Source organism: Mus pahari, chromosome 22 (assembly GCF_900095145.1).
Source record: "Mus pahari chromosome 22, PAHARI_EIJ_v1.1, whole genome shotgun sequence".
In the NCBI taxonomy this organism is placed as follows: Eukaryota; Metazoa; Chordata; class Mammalia; order Rodentia; family Muridae; genus Mus; species Mus pahari.
Window position 1 is genome coordinate 11,670,246 of NC_034611.1, and position 20,348 is coordinate 11,690,593.

Sequence of the window (20,348 nt, forward strand, 5' to 3'; positions counted from 1 at the left end):
TCTCTCTCTCTCTCTCTCTCTCTCTCATTTGTGAGTGAGTGAGTGTGTGTGTGTGTGTGTGTGTGTGTGTGTGTGTGTGTGTGATTATTCAGAGGGCTGGTAAGATGACTCAATTAATGAAGTACTTGCTATACAAATATGAGAAAGCTGAGCTTGCATCCCAACTCCCATGTAAAGAAAAGACAAATTAGGCCCTTTTGGACCATTCCTGTAATCATAGCATTGAGGAAGTGGAGACAGGAAATCCCTAGGACTCACTGGTCAGTCAATCTAGCCAATTGGAGAATTCCAGATTCAGTGAGAGATTCTGTCTCAAAAATAAGTTAAAGAAGTAACTGTGGAGGGTACTCAGTGCATATACACAAACACATAGAAGTGTCAAACATTTTTTTTAGCATAACGGAACCTTATCTGCTCATTATTCTGACCAACAATTATCAATTCCATATCATACCATTTCTAAGTTCAAACAGTTAATGAGCATTCAATACATACCTAGTTCGTGCTGCTATTATTTAAGTTCTTAAGACAAGAGACTTAATAAGGCAAAATCCTGGCACTGTCAGAGCTCACAGAGATCAAATACACAGCAGTAAATGCTGTGATAAGAGAAAGCCCAGCAGACAGCTAACCAGTTGCAGAGCACTTTCCTGAAGTAAATAACCTAGACTGGACCTTGAAGAACAAATCAGAGCTAGCCCTGAGAAAGAGGAAGAGGGCAGACTGAGGAAGGTCCAGGAGAGGGGACAGATGATCAGTTCTCGGGACTGAGAACAAATGAAACTTAGAAACTGAAGCAGTAGTACCGGAGCTTTCGTATTCAAAGGAGCAGTGAAGAAAAAAACAAAACAAAACAAAACAAAAAAAACCAGGATTCATCTCCAAGTCAACACAGCTCTTGGGTGCCATATGAATTTATGTAACTTCATCCTAGAAAGAAAAAGGAGTTGGGAGTCACAGAATGGGAATGGTGAGGGTGGACAGCAATGCTGTTAGACCAGAAGCAGGAGCAAGAAGGGAGGCTGCAGTGATTTCATTAAGAGGCCTACAGAAGTGCCAGCAGAGGTGTTCTGAAGCACATGCCTGAGGAGACAGGTTGGCTCTGGGAATTCTGTTCTACTTCTCTAATGCAAGGCCTAGGCTTTAGATTATGAGTGCACAGTCAAAGAGAGAGCTCTGGATAGGAAATGAGTGCCATACGAAACCCCAAAGTAAGCTGGTTAGAAGTGCTACAAGTCATGCCCAATGAGAACCTAAGCAGAAGGTGAGGTCTCTGACTTAGAGTTTCAGTTGCTGTGTGGTGAGGAAACGGTTCATGTTAGTTTAAAAATCTCAGATCACAGTCAACCAATGAGGGAAATCAGAGTACAAACCCAGAAGTGTGATAGTCTAGGTGAGAAAGTTACAGGATGCTGTGCATAGAAAGCCAATTTGGAGTCTTATTTAATCAGTCACTGAGAGGAAGCACAAAGAAATTTTCAGCAGCAAAGCTCATAGGTAAAGTGTTTATAAAGATAAAACAATCGCATTAATCAAAAAAAAACTGTTTTGTTTTGTTTTTTTACTTGAATGTTTTTGTGGGGGTCTATACATTCAGGTGATTTTTTTTTTTTTTGCTATATATCTGGACGATGAAATTTTTCAAATATATTGCCAAGATGGACATAACTGATCAGGGGGTTAGGGGCTAAAAAGCACCTGAGCAAACATAAAATGGAATATGATCAGGACAAGAAAGCATTACCTTAGGCACTTCAGAGACAGGAACTGAAACAGAAACCATGGAGTTCTGTTTACGGCCTAGCCCTCCAAGACAGGAGCCACTTTCTTATATACATCAGAACCAAATCCATGAATAATAGATAAAGAGGAAGAAGAGAAAATCAATGTAGAAGGCGCAAAAAAATTTTTGTTTTTTTAAGACTAATTTATTAATATTTTTATGTATATGAGTGTTCTGTCTTCATGAACATCAGAATAGGGAATTATATTCCATTATAGAAGGTTGTTAGCCACCATATATGGTTGCTAGAAATTGAACTTAGGACCTCTGGAAGAGCACTCAACTGCTTTTAACCACTAAGTGCTCTTTCCATCCCCCACAAAAATACTTTTAACAAAATCATAGAAAAACTGTTCCCTATCCTATGGAGATATCTACAAAGGTTCAAGAGGCATACAGGACACCAAATAGACAGACATTACCTTAGTATAAAAGAATGAAAGGAAATAGATTCAAAAAGCAAGCAGGTATAGTCATTTGACGATCTGACAAAATAGACTTCTAACCAAAACTAAGTTGAGTGGATAGAAAAGGGTACTACATACTCACTGAAGGAAAAATCTACCAAGAAGATATCAAAATTCCTAATATTTATGTGCCAGACAGAAAGACACCCAAGTGCACAGAAGAAACACTACTACAGCAAAAAATCACACATTGATCCTTACACAGGGATAGTGAGTGACCTCAGTAACTCACTCTCACCAAGTGACAGGTCATCCAGAAAAAAACTATACAAATAAAGCTGGAGATAAATAACATCATTAACCAATTGGACCTAACAGAACATTACATCCAAACACAACAAAATATACTTTCTTACCATCAGTCCATGAAACTTTTTCCAAAATTAGATAAATCTTAAGACACAAAGCAAAGTCTCAAAATATATGAGAAAATTAAAATAACCCATCATTTCATATCAACAGAGAAAAGAACACAAAGTATACAAACTTATAGAAACTGAACAACTTACTGCTGAATGAAAAATGGGTCAAAATAGAAGTTAAGAAGGTAATTAAAAATCATTTAAAATTGAATGAAAGTTAAAACACAGCATAAATGGGACACAATGAAGATAGTTCTAAGAGGCAAGCTCATTTTGCACTAAGTGCTCATTTTACACTACAAAGAAAGAAAAAAAAACCTGGAGAGATCTCATATTCGAACAACACATAAAAGACTTCTAAATAAACAATAAGAAATAATTCTCAAAAGGATCGAAAGGAAGAAATAGTCAAATTCAAGGCAAACAAAAACAACAGAAATCAATAAATCAATGAAATGAAGAGTTGGTTCTTTGAGAAAATGTACAAGAGTGACAAACCAATAGACAAAATAACTAAAAAATATACATAGAGAAGAAACAAAAATACATAAATGAAGAGAGAGAGTACAACAGAAGCTAAGTTCATTCAGAGAACCATAAGGACATACTACAAAAATCTGTATTTCACAAAGTAAGAAAACCAAAAAGAAATATGTTAATACATTTCTTTTATATACATACCAAGTTAAATCGTGATGAAATAAACACTTTAAACAGATGCATAACCTTTAGTCAAATAGAATTAGTAATTTAAATTTTCCCAGCCATAAAAATCTCAGGGTCAGGTGAATGCAGTGCAGAATTCTACAATATCTTCAAAGAAGAGCTAAACCAATACTCTTCAAATTATTTCACAAAGGAAAAGGTGATGGAATGTTTCCTAATTCTTTTTAGAAAGTCACTATTACCCTGATACCAAAACTACAGAAAGATACAACAACAACAACAACAACAGAAAAGAATATTTTTGTGAATGTAGATAAAAATATTCCCAATAAAATGTTTGCAAACCAAATCCAAGAACACATCAAAGTGGTTGTCGACTGAAATCAAGCAGTGTTCATCTCAGGAATATAGGGATAGTTCAGCATAAGTAAATTAATAAACTTAATTCATCACATAAACAAACTGAAAGATAAAAACCACATGTATAAAAGGTCTTTGACAAAGCTTAACATCCCTTCATGATAAACGTCCTAAAGAGAATAGAATACAAGGGATATACCTGAACATAATAAAGGCGATTTACAGCAATCCCATAGCCAACATCAACCTAAATAGAGAGGAACTCAAAACATTTACACTAAAATCAAGGACAAGATAAAGATGTCTACTTTCTCCATACTATTTAATATAGTATTTGCAGTCATAACTACAACAATAAGATAACTGAAGTAGATCAAGGGGATACAAATAGGAAAGGAAGATGTCTTAGTATCTTTATTTGCAGACATGGTTTGATTCATTAAAGACTAAAAACTATGCCAGGAAACATGTAAGCACTTTTAGCAAAGTAGCAAGATACAAAATTAACGTGCAAAAATCAGGAGCAAAGGACAAGCATACTGAGAAAGAAATAAAGGAAAGAATACCTTTCACAGTAGCCTCAAAAACAAAACAAAGCTAACTCACAAACCTCAGGAAAACTCTGACTAATCAAGTGAACGACTTGTGTAACTGAGAACTTCAGGATGCTGAAAAAGAAATCAAAGAAGACAACAGAAGATAGAAAGATTCCCCTATGCTTCTAGATTGGTACAATTAATACAGTGAAAAAGGCCATCCTATCAAAAGCAATTTACAGATTCAATGCAATCCCTATCAAATCTCAACACAGTTCTTGACATAAATTAAAAATAAAAATCTTCAACTTCATGTGAAAACACAAAACCAGGATAGCTAAAGCAATCTTGAATAATAAAAGAATTGCTGGAGGTATTACCACCCCAGATTTCAACTATGACAGAGCCATAGTAATAAAAACAGTATGGTACTGCCCCCAAAACAGACATGCTGATTAATGTACTTGAATTAAAGACCCAGACATAATTCCACATACCAATGATCGCCTGATTTTTGCCAAAGAAGCCACAACAAAGGACAACATCTTTAACAAATGGTGCTGTTCAAATTGGATAATTACATGTAGACGAATGCAAATAGAACTGTATTTATTACCCAGCACAAAACTCAACTCCGAATGAAACAAGGACCTCAACATGAGGCCAGATACCTGAATGTGATAAAAGAGAAGCTGTGATGGCCCAATATACTATGATCTGTTTACCTCAGACTACAGTGGGGAGGGAGGAGGGGAGGGAGGGAGGGAGGAAGTTGAGATTGGACTAAAAGAACCTGCATTGACCTTATCCAGATTACTAAATTAGGAGGGACAATCTGGCAAATTGCTGCAATTATAATTACTGCACCTTGTGAATGTATTGTTACTCAATAAGTTCTAACATTGTTGAAAGAATCAAACATTCATCTATGTTTCCTGTGTAAAACACCTCTTCACTTATTTCCAGCCCATTTAACACTTTGGATCAGGTCATGAATACCTCAAAAAATTATTACAACAACCTCCCATCTGATGTCCCTTTTTCCCATGTCTGTCTGTCTCTAGGATGCATTAGAGGAGAAAAGAGGTCTTTCTAAAATACAGTCATGATCATATTGCCCTCCTGATTAGTTGTATCACTCGCTCATTTGTAGCTGGACACCCTTCAGGCTCTATAGACGGACACAGTGTGCTTCTGACTCCTTCACTTTCCCATCTGCAATTGCTGGAGGAATGGCTTTCAATACTCTTGTTCTGATGACACAATTATACCTCCTTCCTCCCAGAGTTCTACTTTGAGCTCAAATCTCTCTTGGGCAAACTTCTTGACATTTCTTTTTGAGTGACTCATAGGCATCTCTAAAACCTGTCTTTCTTAATTTCTTCATTTCAGCAAGCCACCCAACTGTTCAAGAGAGGGCAGAAACTCTAGAAATCAACTTTAATTCCCATTGACCAGCTTGCTCATTTGATTCACCCAAAGTTCTACTAAGTCCACCTTGAAAAGTTGCATCAAATTTACTTTTTTACATTTTTACTACTCTTGCCTGCTTGATCTCCAGTTCTCACCTAGGCCACTGTTAAGCCTCCTTTTTTCTCTAAGTACCTTTGCTTCATCCCTCCAGTTCAAAATATCAGTCAGATATTGTCATTTGCTTCTTCTCAGCTTTTTAGTGACTCACTGCATTTTAAATACATCTAAAATCTTTATAAGTGATGCACTTACCTGGTTTGTTCTATAAAGATTCTTCCTATCCTCTAATTGAGCATACTGCCATGAAATATGGTCATTTCCTTTCTTACTTTGAATCCCAAGCCTTTGAGGGGAAAATAGAAGACATAAATAGCGTTGAAACAATGACTATGTAGGCTATAGTGGTACGTGTTTATAATCCTACCTTTTGGAAGACTGAGGCTTCAGGGTTGTAAGTGTGAGGCTAGCTTAGGCTACTTATGGAGACCTGGTGTTTTAGTCAGTGTTCTACTGCTGTGAAGAAACACCATAACCATTGCAACTCTTATAAAGAAAACATTTAGTTAGGGCTATCTTACCATATAAAGGTTTAGTTCATTATAAGCATGGTGGGAAGCATGGTGGCACACAGGCAATCATGGTGCTGGAGAAGGAGCTGAAAATCCTACATCTGGATCCACAGGCAGTAGGAAGAGAGAAGCACTGGGCCTGGCTTGACCTCTTAAAACCTCAAAGCCCACCCCCTAGTGACACACTTCCTCCCACAAGGCCATATCTTCTAATCCTTTCAAATAGTGCCATTCACAAACCATTCAAATGCATGAACCTATGGGGGTCATTTTTAGTCAAACCACCACATTCCACTTTCTGGCCCCCATAGGCTGGTAGCCACGTCATAATGAAAAATGAACTCAGTCCAACTTCAAATGTCCCCATACTCTACAAATCTCAACACTGTTTAAAAGTGCCAAGTTCAAATTTTTTTTCTGAGACTCATGGCAATCTCTTAACTCTAACCCCCTATAAAATAAAAATTAAAAAGCAGGTCACATACTTACAACATACAATGGCATATAATATACATTACTGTTCCAAAGGAGAGGTGAGGAAATCCTGGACCAAAGCAAAATCAAAAAACCATCTGTGCAAATGCCATCATCAGATGTAATAGTGATCATCAGATCTCCAACTCCTTTCAGCTTTGTTGACTGCAACACACTTTTCTCTCTTGGGCTGTTCCACATCCTGTCAAAAACTCTCCTTGACATATATCCTATGACTCTAGCATTTTTCCCTATCTTGGGGTCTTCACTTTGACAGTTTTACACATTAGCCTCTCTGGGCCTCCATGCAGGGACATCCCTGACCCATGAATGAATGACTTCATTGGCTTTCCTTAGCCATGAAGGGAGATTCCACAGCACCTTTCTTGTATCCTTGACTCTAAAGCCAGAACTACAGGGCCAAAGCTGCCGAGTTCTGCTGCTTGCTAGAACTGTAACACAGCCCCTCATTCAATTACATCTGTATCAGCTCTCTGTTTTCAATGGTTTCCTTAACTGCTTAAGCTTTTCTTTAATCTCTTTTCCTTATTTGGAAGCTTAGCTGGGTGGGGTCTTGGCCCTGAGTCCCTTTATTCTATTTAGCATCATGCCCTTCTTTAAGCTTTCTGTCTCCTTGAACTCTGGACTTAGCTCCATTATACTTCCTGGTACCCCTTTTATTTTTTCCTTGCTCAGACTGCTCCTTGTCATCATTGATCTGTGTAAGAGTGATTACTAATAACCACATGTCACGAGTCAATACTAGGCAGTCTGGAAATCTCTTCTGCCAGTGCCACTAATCCAAAACTCTTCAATTTAACCTCAGACAGAATTCTTGGACCAAGGAGGAAAGCAGCCACATTCTTTTTTTTTTTTTTTTTTAAAAAAGATTTATTTATTATATGTAAGTATATTGTAGCTGTCTTCAGACACTCCAGAAGAGGGCGTCAGATCTTGTTACGGATGGTTATGAGCCACCATGTGGTTGCTGGGATTTGAACTCCAGGCTTTCGGGAGAGCAGTCGGGTGCTCTTACCCACTGAGCCATCTCACCAGCCCCACATTCTTCATCAAACTATCAAGTAAGCAATCTCTAGGCCACTTACAAATATTCTCCTCTAAAACATCTTGGACCAAACCGTCCTAATTTACATTGCTTTCAACACCACTGTGTTCCATGTTCCTAATAGTATGGTCCATCAAGCCCTTCTTAATTCACTCAACTGCTTTCCTAATCCAGAGTCCTAAAGTCCACATCCTGTCAACATACAGTATGGTCAGGCCTGTCACAGCAATATTCCACTCCCTGGTACCAATTTCTGTCTTAGTCAGCATTCTATTGCTGTGAAGAGTCACTATGAAAATGGCAACTCTTAGAAAAGGAAAGCATTTAATTGAGGCTTGTTTACACTTCAGAGGTTTAGTTCATTATCAGTTTGATAGGAAGCCTGGTGGTACATAGGCAGTGACACACCCCCTCCAACAAGGCCACATCTCCTAATCCTTTCAAATAGTGCCAATCCCTAAGCATTCAAATATATGAATCTATTGGGGTCATTCTTATTAAAACCATCACATCTTGATGTTTTAAAAATAATGTGGTAAAAATGTAGTAGCATCCTTCTACCCTCCTTACCCAGTCCCTGCTTTTGTCTCCGATATGTTTCTACTTCTTTGTGCTATAATTTACCTTTCAGTAAATGCTAGGAGAGAAGTTAGGCTAGGTTGTGTGTATCTTTACAAACACTCTGAATGGTGGCTGCACACACAGAAGTGAGAGAATCCAAGTGAAAACTCAGCGAGAGAAGGAGCCCTTCTTGTTGTGCCCTCCCTTTGTCCTCAGTGGACCAGAAACTGATACCTGCAAGAGTGTGTTTGTTCCCTTGCTTCTTTGTGTTTTCAAGTCTAGGAAAGTACATGAGTCTTTGCGCATCCTAGCAAGTGCTCTGCCATTGAGCTTTATCTCTATCCCCTTGCAGTTTAGAGGTAATTTTGTTCATTGCAATGAAATAGAAACAACACACAATTCACAATATTAGCCATTTAGCTGTGTGATTCAGTGGCATTAGGTTCATTTATCATGTTTTGTATACATTACCACTACCTACTTCTAGATTTTTTTTTCTTTCCAAACAGAAATTCTATGACCACCTAACACTAGTTTCATTCGTATGGTGCTAGGAACTTCTCTCTAGTCCCTAGGAACTTCTGTTCTACTTTCTGTCACTCTCAATTTGTCTATTCTTGATACCTCATATGAATGGATTCTTGCAATATTTGTCTTCCTGTATCTGATTTCTCTCAGTTAGCATAAAATGTTCAAGATTCATCTATATCATAGCATAGGTAACAATCTTGTACCCTCTCTGGCTGAATAATTTTTATTTATTTGTAGCTAATTTGACCACTAACTATTTATTGGTCCCTTTATCAAGGGCCAAGTGCTTTTTTCAGAACTATCAAGATAACAATAAACATGACAAGGTTCTTACTAACTTCTTTTACAAGTACTTAAACATTTACATGTGAATGTGTGTGTGTGTGTGTGTGTGTGTGTGTGTGTGAGAGAGAGAGAGAGAGAGAGAGAGAGAGAGAGAGAGAGAGAGAGAGAGATGAAATGTTTTATTTTAACTTCAGAAAGTTGAGAACACTGACAAATCTAAAGTCTGGGAAACAAGATAACAGCTTACAAAATTCAAGAACTGACTCTGCAGTCTTAATTCTGAAATCTGCAGGACAGGACAAGCAGGCTACAAACTCAGTCAGGGTTTCTGTGTTGCAATCTGGAGGCCAAATTCCTATTGAGGGAGAACCTGTCCTAGGCCTCTCCTTCTGAGCTCTAGTGTTTGCTAAAAATCCCTGGCATTGCTTAGGCCATAGACACAGCATCCTGATCTCTGGCTTCATGCCCCTACAACATTCTTCCAACATGCAAAGGTAAGTCCACATTCTCCCATAAAGTGACCACTCAGCAGAAAGGCCATCCTTCTCTGGCATGACCTCACCTTGACTAATAACATTTGCTTGTAACAACTCTGCTTCCACACAAGGTCATACCCTGAGGGGCTCAGTTCAAGTTTCCAGATGTTAACTTGAAAGGGTCAAGTCAGCTGTTAATACAGCTGCTGGTCTGTACATACATGGAGTTATACAAGTGAGTTGAAAAAAAGCAACAGCCAGGGGACAGGATCTGGCTCAGTGGTAAGGAACTGGTATAGCATGACCATGCCTTGTGTTCAGTTTCCAGCATCTAGGATGTAGAGGGAGGAACTGAAAGTTGAACAAAATAATCAAGTTGTGGAGCCTCTTCCTTGAGAAACCCACAGCAGTGCGCTTGGGTCTGCCTTACTCTGTCCTAGGTAAAGTGCCTCTCATTCTAGTAACAACTGTTTTAAGTCTGTTAAAAATGCTTCTTTAAATAAACTTCAACTCTGCTTCAAAAAATAATAACGGGGTTGACATTTACTAATTTGATAAAGATTACAAAGGAGAAGATGGTGGGGATCAGGAGTTCACTTTTGGATCTTGTCTTACTCTGTCTTGATTTCCGTAACAAAATAAAGAGTAGACATTTTTGGCGACTGAAAAGTCCAGAAGCAAAGTTCCAGCATTTGCATTGCATCTAATAAGAGCCTTGCTGGAGCATCGTAACCGGGTATCACATGACAAGATAGAGCAAGTAACCTAGAGAGGACTCAGTTTTGTAACTGTCAATGTAGAGGTAGCAGAACCTACATGATCAAGTCACTTTATAAAGGCCCTTCCATAGAACACCTTCAAACCATAACAGATATGACAAATATTCAAACAAAGGCCGCTTTCACTCCTGAGCCCTTTAGTTGATAACTCATGGTACAGATGGGTCCTGACAGAGCCAGGAAGGAAAAGCTTTGAGTGTTGTTCGTCCCAACTTAAGTGATTCTTTTTTTTTTAAGATTTATTTATTTATTATATGTAAGTACACTATAGCTGACTTCAGACACTCCAGAAAAGGACATCAGATCTCCTTACGGATGGTTGTGAGCCACCATATGGTTGCTGGGATTTGAACTCATGAAGAGCAGTCAGTGCTCTTACCTGCTGAGCCATCTCACCAGCCCAACTTAAGTGACTCTTAAGTAGCTCTCTTCTGCCCTACTCTGTCCTTGGCCCCTCTTTCCTCCTCAACATTACTTCCATTGTACTCTATCTCTACAACTTCTCCACACAGGTCTTAGGCATAGTACATGTTAAAAGTCATTAAATAATTAGAACTAAATATGAGCTGTAAAAATATTGCTTTAAACCCTTGTGCTTCCAGAATGAAAATGCTTTTAGTAAATGCAAACGGAAGCATGTTATTAATAGTTGGGTGGTACTTGAGTTAATAATACTCTGTGGCTCTATTAGCCATGTTCTACTTCAGATATCACCTCCCCATATTCCCAATTTATATCACTTCAGGCAAAATCTGCCTTTCTACTTCTCGATTGCTGTCTACTGGATCCTTGGGTTCTAGAAAAAGAATGGTATTGATGTTTTCAATAGCAAGCATTTAAAAAAAATGCAACATGACTAAGCCACAACAAAATAATATTTTAAAAACATAAGGTTTTGGAGAAAACAGATCAGTTCATAAAATTAAAACTAATCTGTCCTAACTCTACAGGTGCTTGGCCTGTTTTGGGAAGGGGGTGGTTTAATTCACCATGGGCATTTCCTTTGTGAAGTGCTACTGTTTAAATGCAAATGAAGAATCTCTGCTTGCTTGGGAAGCAGGGCTGTATTTACATGGATTCGCCTGTGTCTTTTCTACTGTGCAGAAAGTCATTTTGATTGTCTTCAACAAACAAATATGATTAATCAGGAAGGTTGATATTCAATCAGCATAGTGCTGATCTGAGTCTTTTGATCCCTAAAGACTTCCAAGAGTAGGGATTACATGATGAGTTCACTTTGTGACTAATGTTACCAACACCTCAGACTGACAGTGTCTGTCTGAGAGGGCAGACAGAGTGGGAAAGACGGGGCCTCAGCAGTGCAAAGGGGTGCAGAGTTGGGGGCTGGGACCAGACAGCTGATGGTCTTTTCTGAGATAATCAAATTTTGTGGCTGCATCAATACTCTGTGGCTTTCCCTGCCCCCTGCTTGCTATTGGGGTGTATAGATCATTACCATCCCACATCCACCAGACTTACACCTGGTAAGGGCTAGGACCAGAACTGTCTAGGGAACCTAAATGGTGCGTGTCTCCACATGAGCAAATGAGTATAAACTTTGTTTCTGGGATCTGTTAGGACTTTTTTTTTTTTTTTTATTCTTCCTGAACACTTCACAGCTCCCTCAAAAGAGTCTCTGTGTTGAAGCAGAGGACCGGAGCAAAATGCCTAATGAAGCATACCCAAAGAAGGGTCTTAAAAGAGACCGGGAAGACAGGCTGGGACTAGGGGGAGGAAAAAGGAAGGTCGAGTTTTCACACAGCAGGATCTGACGATACCAAAGGCGGGGAATCTACAAAATGCCCTAAGCTTCTTCAGGCGTCTTGGATGCGGTCCAAACTCTTGAGTCTCCGAAGTGTGCAGGGTGCCGTTCAGTCAGCATTTTCACTGCATTCTAACTTCCCCGTGTGTGGGCGAGTAGCAATGGCTGAGGCTGGGTACAGTCCGGGTGTAGGTCGCTGGAAAGGAGCCAGACCTGTTTTAACTTCACTCAGTTGCTGGCGTCCTGCAACAGGTTGGCGGCGGGTTCTGGGACCGCCGCCTCCCATGTGGCTACTCTGCACCTGGGGCTCAAAAGCTAGGAGCAGGTGTGGCCCAGACCCGTGGTCCGGGTGGCTGAACCCATAAGATCCGCCCAGGTCCGGCTCTTCGGTGCAGCCAAGTGTGTTGGCATGCGTTGAGCACTCCTCCCCCAAAACACACACACACACACACACACACACACACACACACACACACACGGCTGGAGGGCTACCACTGCCCCCTCCGAAGGCAAGGCGACTCTCTATCTCTGGGTGAGGTGGCCGCCTGTCTAAGTTTTCCAAATGGCTCCTTTGCCCTCCACAAGTGAGCTGTTGGCACACCTCCAGAAACCCCCAGAGCTCACAGCTCCATTTGCTAAACTACTGTACCGTGGCAAAGGCAGGGGCGAGGGCTTGTGAATCTGGAGAACAAAAATTCTAATTGACCCTATTCCCCAAGAACCGGTATTGAAGGAAAGCCCAGATCAACACTCTCCCGTGCATACAAACGACAGTGACAAAATCAGACAGAGCTCGGCTGCTTCCCAGAAAAGGCCTCATGAATGAGAATGGGTTGCTAGGTTTCCTGCCCCCACCCCCACTTCGCGACAATCCCTTCCCACAAGGTTTCCACTGCCGAAAGAAAACAGGCCGAGTGACTACCAAGTCCGGGAACCTAGCCAGGCCCAGGAGCGCCCCAGGCCGCTCCCGCCGTCAGGACCCTGGAGAGTGCCCGCGCCTCGCCCCTTTGGGACCAGAGCCCAGCTTTCCCTGGCACTCTCCCCACCGGAGCCCCAACACACTGTCACTTTTATTCGTTGCTTCCCGCCTCCCACTTCATTTTTCTTGGCAAGCACTACTCTTTTATTCACAGACAGATTGAAATGTTTTTGTGTTTTGTTTGAGGGAGGTGTTTGTATTGGCAGAGTTATGTTCCGGTTTGTAACTACACTAAATAAATGCCCAAGAAGCTAAGACAGGCTTAAAGATGGAACTGATGGCCTTCAAACAGCACTAAGGAGCAGGGTGGTACATACCTGTGAACAGTAAGCTGAGGCTAGCGTGGAAATCTTAACACTAACCTGAGCTACTCAGGGAGGCATTGTATCAACAGCAGCAACAACAAAACAATAAACAAAATTTTAAAACAATGAAAAATCACTCGGGGGGCAGAGGCATTTGTTTTGTTTTGTTTTGTTTTGTTTTGTCTCGAGACAGGGTTTCTCTGTGTAGCCCTGGTTGTCCTGGAACTCACTCTGTAGACCAGGCTGGGGTCAAACTCAGAAATCCACCTGCCTCTGCCTCCCGAGTGCTAGGATTAAAGGCGTGAGCCACCATGCCGGACCAAACTTTAAAGTTTTGAGTGATGGTGGTGGTGGTGGTGTGTGGACAAAATGCTTTCTACTTAATTCTGGCTGTCCTGGACCTTCCTATGAAAACCAGGATGGCCTTGAACTCACAGAGCTCTGTCTGTCCAAGTGCTGGGATTAAAGGCATTCACCATCACTCCCAGCCAAAGATTATTTTTAAAGACTAACTTTCATCTTTCATTTTAACAGAAGTAGATAAACTGGAAAATTAAAGTGTCAGCCCCACAGTTGGGGGTTGTTAGTGGGAAGGCTGTTTCTAGGACCCTGTGCTCCTGACTTCTACACTAAACATGCCCAAGAATGTCATCTTTTTAACTTTTCAAGAAAAAAAAAAACCATGTTCACTTTCATCCTCTTTCATGCATAAGTCTCTTAGGAATACATTTCAGGAAGCAGAACTCTGAAAATAAGATGTACATATGGAGTTCAGAAAAGAGGCCTGAAGTAAGAAGACTTAAGAAACCGAACAAACCCTGTCTCCCCCACTCTGCTGAGGTGAAGTTGGCCACTTCCTACTCACCTCCCAGGGTAAGGTGGGTCTGTGTATTCTTCCTGGCTGGCTTCCTGAGAACTATCCAAGTCTCACTTAACAGCCACCCGAGTGGGACCTGGTAACTATTACTACCTCAGTGGGACAGGGCAAGGAGGACTCTGGTGAGGGAAGGGAAGAAGAAAAATTGCAAAATTGAACTGACAATGGCACCCACCACGTTTAATGTGCATGCAGATTATATGGGGTGTAAATGTGCAGGTTCTGATGAAATAGGCTGGGAAAGGGACACAAATTTTGCATTCTTATGGAGCGACTGGATACTGAATATTGGCAACAGCTGCTGGTGCAGAGACCACAGTGAAGGGCAATGTAGTTTAAATGAGGGAAGAAACTAAGCTAGTGCTTTTTCTTTTTACTTTCACCGACCTTCTCTTGTATCCCCAAAGCAATTCTCGAAATGCTTCCGCAAGGTCGCAAATAGGTGACTGGACAAGATCCGTAATGGTGTGCTGGTTTTGTTTCTTTCCTTCCTACACACCCTTCCCGCCTCCCGCCCTGCACAGCTCCCAGACTCGTCCACCGTGCCGACTCTATTTCGCCACCTTTCTAGACTGCTCTCCAGCCCCACGAGACTGTTCTTGTGTCTTCTGCGGCGACCCCCTCCCGTGGCTTGCCTACGACGCTGGGACTTTCCCTCTCAGTCAAACTCCTGGCCTACCGCCTGGCTCTCTCCAGTGCCCCGCCGCCTCCTGTTCCTACTTGCGGCCTCAATGGCACTGCCAGGACGATGTCCGAGGGGTCGTCTTCTGAAGCTGGCAAGTCCGAACCGGGAGCCCAGAGGAGAGGACGCCTGTATTGAAAAGAGTTCACCGGAGTCCGTGAGTACTGGGGACTCCACCAAACCCACCCTCGGCTTCTGGAGGCCCCAGCCTTTCCCACTCGCTCTAATCCTGACTGACCCAGCCCACCCCGGGCTGGCCTGGATACTGAAAGGTTGGCACAGCGCTGGGCACACTGGAGGAAAGGGCACCTGCGGCTCCCGGACACTCCCACCTCCACCGAGGCATTAGAAGCTACTTTCTCCCAAGCGATCTGTTCCGTTTCTACCATCCTAGGAAGCAAGAGAAAGCCCTCTGACGCCTCCGAGGATCTTTTCCAACTGTAGTTGCAGCTTCCCCTTGAGCCTCCCCAAGCATCCCCGCACTTTGTCACCGCTCGCAGCCGCGCTCGCGCCCCCACTCCTCTTCCCTCTCCCAGGAAGAGGGAGGAAATGACGTGATGTTATTTTGTGTCAGGTCACTCTGCTGCTTGAGTTTAGCCCTCCGAGCTCAGGCTCACTGCCCCTGCCCCGGGGGTCCACTCCAAGGGTTACTCCGCTAGCCGAGGTGACCTGGCGCGGGGCATCCTCAGAGCTAGGCGCCCGCTTCTGCAAATGCGCGGGACTCCTCCCCCCCCCCCCTTGCCTGAGTCGCAAAAGAAAGGGAGACTGCCGAGGGACTGAGAGAGACCAGAGACCAGGCTTAGGCTTTCCTACATACACTCCACCCTGACATCCCAGTCACCAGGTGGGGCCATCAGACTCTGGCTGGCTGGCCCGGACTGAGTAGGACCACTGTTTAGAGTGGGAAAACAGATCTCTAGAGAGGCTGTACGGAGAGAGTTGGGGACGGAGGTTAGTGGCGCTGGGGTCAAAGGGTCCAGTGGGGATTGCCCTGCAGGGGCGGGCAGTTCACAGTCGCGAGACCCGGGGTACAAAGCACCAGTTCCTCTCACGATCTCTCCCTTACCCCCCAGCATCTCTTCATTCACAAGCCTCCCCCCCCCCAGTACTCATTGACAAACGCCCCCACTCCCCGGCGTCCCCTGCAAGCTAAGGCCAGGGGATAAAGAGAAAGGGCCTTGCAGGCACCCTCAAAACTCGCTCCCGCCGCACCCACTATTTCATTGCGATTAGAAGAGAGGAGCCAAGATCGGGGCTCCGCTCGCCCGCTTTGGGACTAGGGAGTACCCCCAGCCTCCAAGTGCTGCGCACCGCCGCCAGAAGGAGGCGAGCCGGGGGATTGCTCTGCCTTAGGAAAGCGAGCGCGGGGGCGGAGAGGAGTCAGAGAAGGGAAAGGAGGAGGAAGAGAGAGGAGCTCCGGAGCTTAGACCCAGAAACGCAGGAAAGGGCGGGAGGCAGAGAGCCAGCGCGGGCGGAGTAGGAACCGCTCTGACTAGTGTAAGAAAACTAAGGCACACGCTGGACGCATGCGCACGGCCAACGGAGGCCCGAGGGCCAGAGCTTCCCCTTCGGCTAGCCCAGCGGACCCTGGCCTGGTAAGTACCTGGCGTCCTCCTCTTCTTCCTCTCTGACTCTTCCCCGAAGCCTTGGACATGGCAGTAGAAGCTCGAGGAACCTGGGACGCCAGTCCCTCCTTGCCCGGTGGTGCAGTCCCTGGCTGGTCATCGCCCTTAGGGTTAGTCAGTTGTGGCGAGTGGGTTGTGGGTTCGGAGCATATCATTGTCTGAGGGAAGGCTCCGAACCATCGCGATCAGTTATTATCACACCCACCAAGCAGGTGGTCCAGAGTCTGAGACTCAGCGAGGGACGAAAAATGCCATTAAGGTCTAAAGTGCACATCAGACATGCCAAGCATTTGGGAAAGCCCAAGCGAGTGGAAGAGTCATAGCTCTCTCTCAGTTGGGGGAAGGATGTGCCTTGGTCTGAGGACCTGGGGCGGGCAATTTGAGCGCGGGTTGAGGAGGTGACACTCCCGGAACGCACTACCTCCCTTTCAGAGAAGCGCATCCCAGGCCGGCTGGCGGAGCTGAGCTGCAAGTAGGCGCTCTCAGACCGCACCCCGAGTGCTAAGGGCGGCAGCACCAGACAACTGAGTAGACCGAACAGTCTTAAGGGACAGAAGATGGGGATTGTCCTTATTGGGCCTGGGAGCTAGATTTCCCACACTCGGAGGGGTTCTCGGGAGGTTGGAACCCGCGGAGGTGCTGAGGCTGCAGCGACGGAAGGTTCGGGTAGGAAGCAGAGAGGCTGCGCGGAGGTGAGCGATGGGGAGTCGGGTCTTTGTATGCTGGTGCCCTCAGACTTAGGGAAATTGGGCTGGCAAGGAGCCTAAAGGGAGACAGCTCTCTGGGACAAGGGTGTGCTCTTTCGGAGATCTGTGGCTAACCCCACCTACTGCTTCAGGGGAGTGGGTAAGGGAGAGGCCTCGGAAGAGGCAGCACGCGGGGGTGGGGTGGGTGTTTGGGGAGACGTTTCAAGGCGCTGAAGGATTTCCACACATAGGGAGTGTGAGACCGAAGGTGGGCGTTGGGGAGGAGTGTGCGGGCGCTGCGACCTACCCTCTCGGCGCGGGTCTGAAGGTGGAGCGCGGGAGATGTGGGCTCTCTAGGGCTGGGCTGGGTCAGGATCTTTTTGGATTCCATAAGCAGCAAGCCAAACCTGGGCAAGAAGAGCTAGCTAGCTACACTCACACAGTCCGCTGGTGGACGTGGGGTGAAAGCATGTTTGGGGCCAGGCTAAAGCGGGCAAGGGGGTTCCGGCCATAGCAACTGCTGCCTCTGCGCCCTCAGGTGGAGAAAAGAGCCACAGCGCAAAGAAAGTAGTGGTACAGGAGGGTTTCTGTCCTGACTGAGAGTGCTGGAAAGGAAATCCAAATACCTCTCCAGAGACTGTGTTCCAGGCCACCCTCTTGTGGGTTTCCAAGACTTCACAGCCAGATAGCTGGCCGGATGGCCTTGGCGCCTAGTCGGCACTGCAGGTAAATACAGCACAATTTCTGGGCTCCTGCTATGCAAAAACTAGTCAAATCGCTGAAAAGACAGACGGCTCATGGGTTAAAAGAATGTACTCTCAACAACCTGTAGCCTTAGTTCTAGGGGATCCAGTCTCCTTTTCCTGCCTCAGCAGGCACTTGGCACACTTGTAGTGTTCCTACATACATGCAGGCACTCATGCATAGATATAAATTTTTTTTAAAAAAGCTGTTCATACTGTTATATTGATGCAACATTGGCCTAGTGGAGTTCAAAATCTAAAGACATTATGAACATATAAGTATGCATGCATCACTAACCCCAGCTCTCCCAAGGCTAGGGAAGAAAAATATAGAACTTGAGGTCAAGTGAGCTACATATTGTCGTTCTTTCTCAAAATAAATAAATAAATAAATAAAAGAATATAAAGATCAGTAGCATGATGCCTGTTTTTGTATGCTGTAAACAGTATGTTTACATGCTAAAAAGGGGGTTGGTGTCAAAAGCATGAAGCAGTAAATGTTTTCTCTCAATTCCTAAATTTAAATACAGTTGATTTCTCTATCCCTGGACCCTTTCATTGTGGACAATTAAGAGATATTTGTATATAAGCATCTAACATAATTTGAAGAGAAGTTTTCTCTTTAAAAAGAGTTGGATCTGGTGAGATGTTACAACAGGTAAAGCGCTTAGTGTGCAAGCCTGAGGACTTAAATTTAAATACAGGCACCCAAAGGCACACATAAATATGGAAGGAAAGAACTGACTGCGCAAACCTGACCTCTGACCTCCTTGTGAACCATGTCTTCAGCACCCCTCCAATACACCACACACCAAACCAACCAAGCAAGCAAAGGAGACCCCAATAGTAATAAATAAATGCTTTAAAGAGTTGGGTTTATGGGGCTGGATATATACATCAGTTGATAGAGCACTTGTCTAAATGCACAAAGCCCCAGGTTCCAGCCCCAGGGCTGTGTAAACTCCTGTAGTGTCCATGAGGAGGGTCAGAAGCTCAAGCCATCCTCTCTCACATAGCAAATTCAGAGCCAACCTAGGCTACACGAGACCTTGTCTCAAACAATCAGGAAAAGAGTTCCCTTTGTTAAACAAATATACATTTAAAGAATTACATATTAAATCATGGTATTTATAAAATAGCCAATATAAATACTTAAATGAGGTAATTGATCTTTTATTTAGGAAAGTTTGGAGACTTACTATATGAATAGACAGGCTAACATTTTGAAGAATACTAAACAATTCACCCCAAAAGTTATTTATCATATAAATTATAGGATGATTATGGTAACCTAATTACTTATTTGACCTTCTTCATTTTACAAATGAGGAAACATTCAGAGAGTTTAGGATTTCAACTAGTGAGGGGCTGAAGGAAGATCAGAATTCTCTTTCCTCATAGCTCTGACAAACTACACTGAGGATCTGTGATCCCTTTCACAACCAAGAGTCTAGGATATACATGGAAAGATGAAATATACATTATGTGTTAGCTTCAACACCGAGAAACACAAGGTTTTGTTGCCATGGTACTTGGCATTATCAAGACATGACCACAAAGGACAAGCAGAGAGCACACTAGCTTCAGAATTAAGGTCCCATGACGGGGTGCATTCAGTTGCATATTCTAATAATACCTTTGAGAAGTTTTATATTAGAAATCATTTTCAAGCTTCTCTTACATTTTAAAAATTTCTTTCCTGCTTGTCTGAAGGTCATTTCCATGAGAAAGCCTTTTAGGAAAATGTTTTAAAAATCACACAGGAGATTTTTATTCTTTCAAATTTTATGGACTGGTAAGTTAAAGAGACAATCTTGCCTATTTGAATAAAGGAACTTTGCTGGGGATGTCACATTCCAGTTCTTAAAATCTTACTGTAGCCGGGCGTGGTGGCGCACGCGTTTAATCCCAGCACTCGGGAGGCAGAGGCAGGCGGATTTCTGAGTTCGAGGCCTGGTCTACAGAGTGAGTTCCAGGACAGGCAGGGCTACACAGAGAAACCCTGTCTCAAAAAAAAAAAAAAACAAACAAACAAACAAAAAAAAACAAACCTTACTGTATATCCTACTTGAATATTCAAGTCTATCTTTCTATGGAACCATACTCACTGTCTATGTGGAGGACAGGTTAAAGGAGCATCCCTCACAGGAACAGTTGAGGAACCAATGTCTTCCCTTACAGAGTTCTCTTCAGGAGCAGGGTGTTTTCTGGGGAAAGAATTTCTAGAATTGTGCTGCATCCTTGAAGTAGGAGACCATGGTTTTTTCTTGTATGTAAGCTGAATAGAGATGTTACCTTTGA

General features: G+C 43.4%; 1 protein-coding gene across 4 annotated transcripts in view; it reads left to right on the top strand.

Moving 5' to 3' along the window:
* Nucleotides 1-20,348, top strand: part of Rgs20 (regulator of G protein signaling 20) — a 148,948-nt gene that overhangs the window by 32,474 nt on the left and 96,126 nt on the right. The window contains exon 2 of one of the 4 annotated variants that reach the window (XM_021222191.1): nucleotides 14,836-15,150. The exons of 1 other annotated variant lie outside the window; for it this stretch is intronic. In XM_021222191.1, coding sequence (XP_021077850.1) covers nucleotides 14,836-15,150 — 315 coding nt within the window. Of the gene's footprint in view, nucleotides 1-14,822; nucleotides 15,151-16,291; nucleotides 16,589-20,348 lie in introns of those variants that run through there. 2 more of the 4 variants (XM_021222192.2, XM_021222194.2) reach the window with 2 other exon arrangements.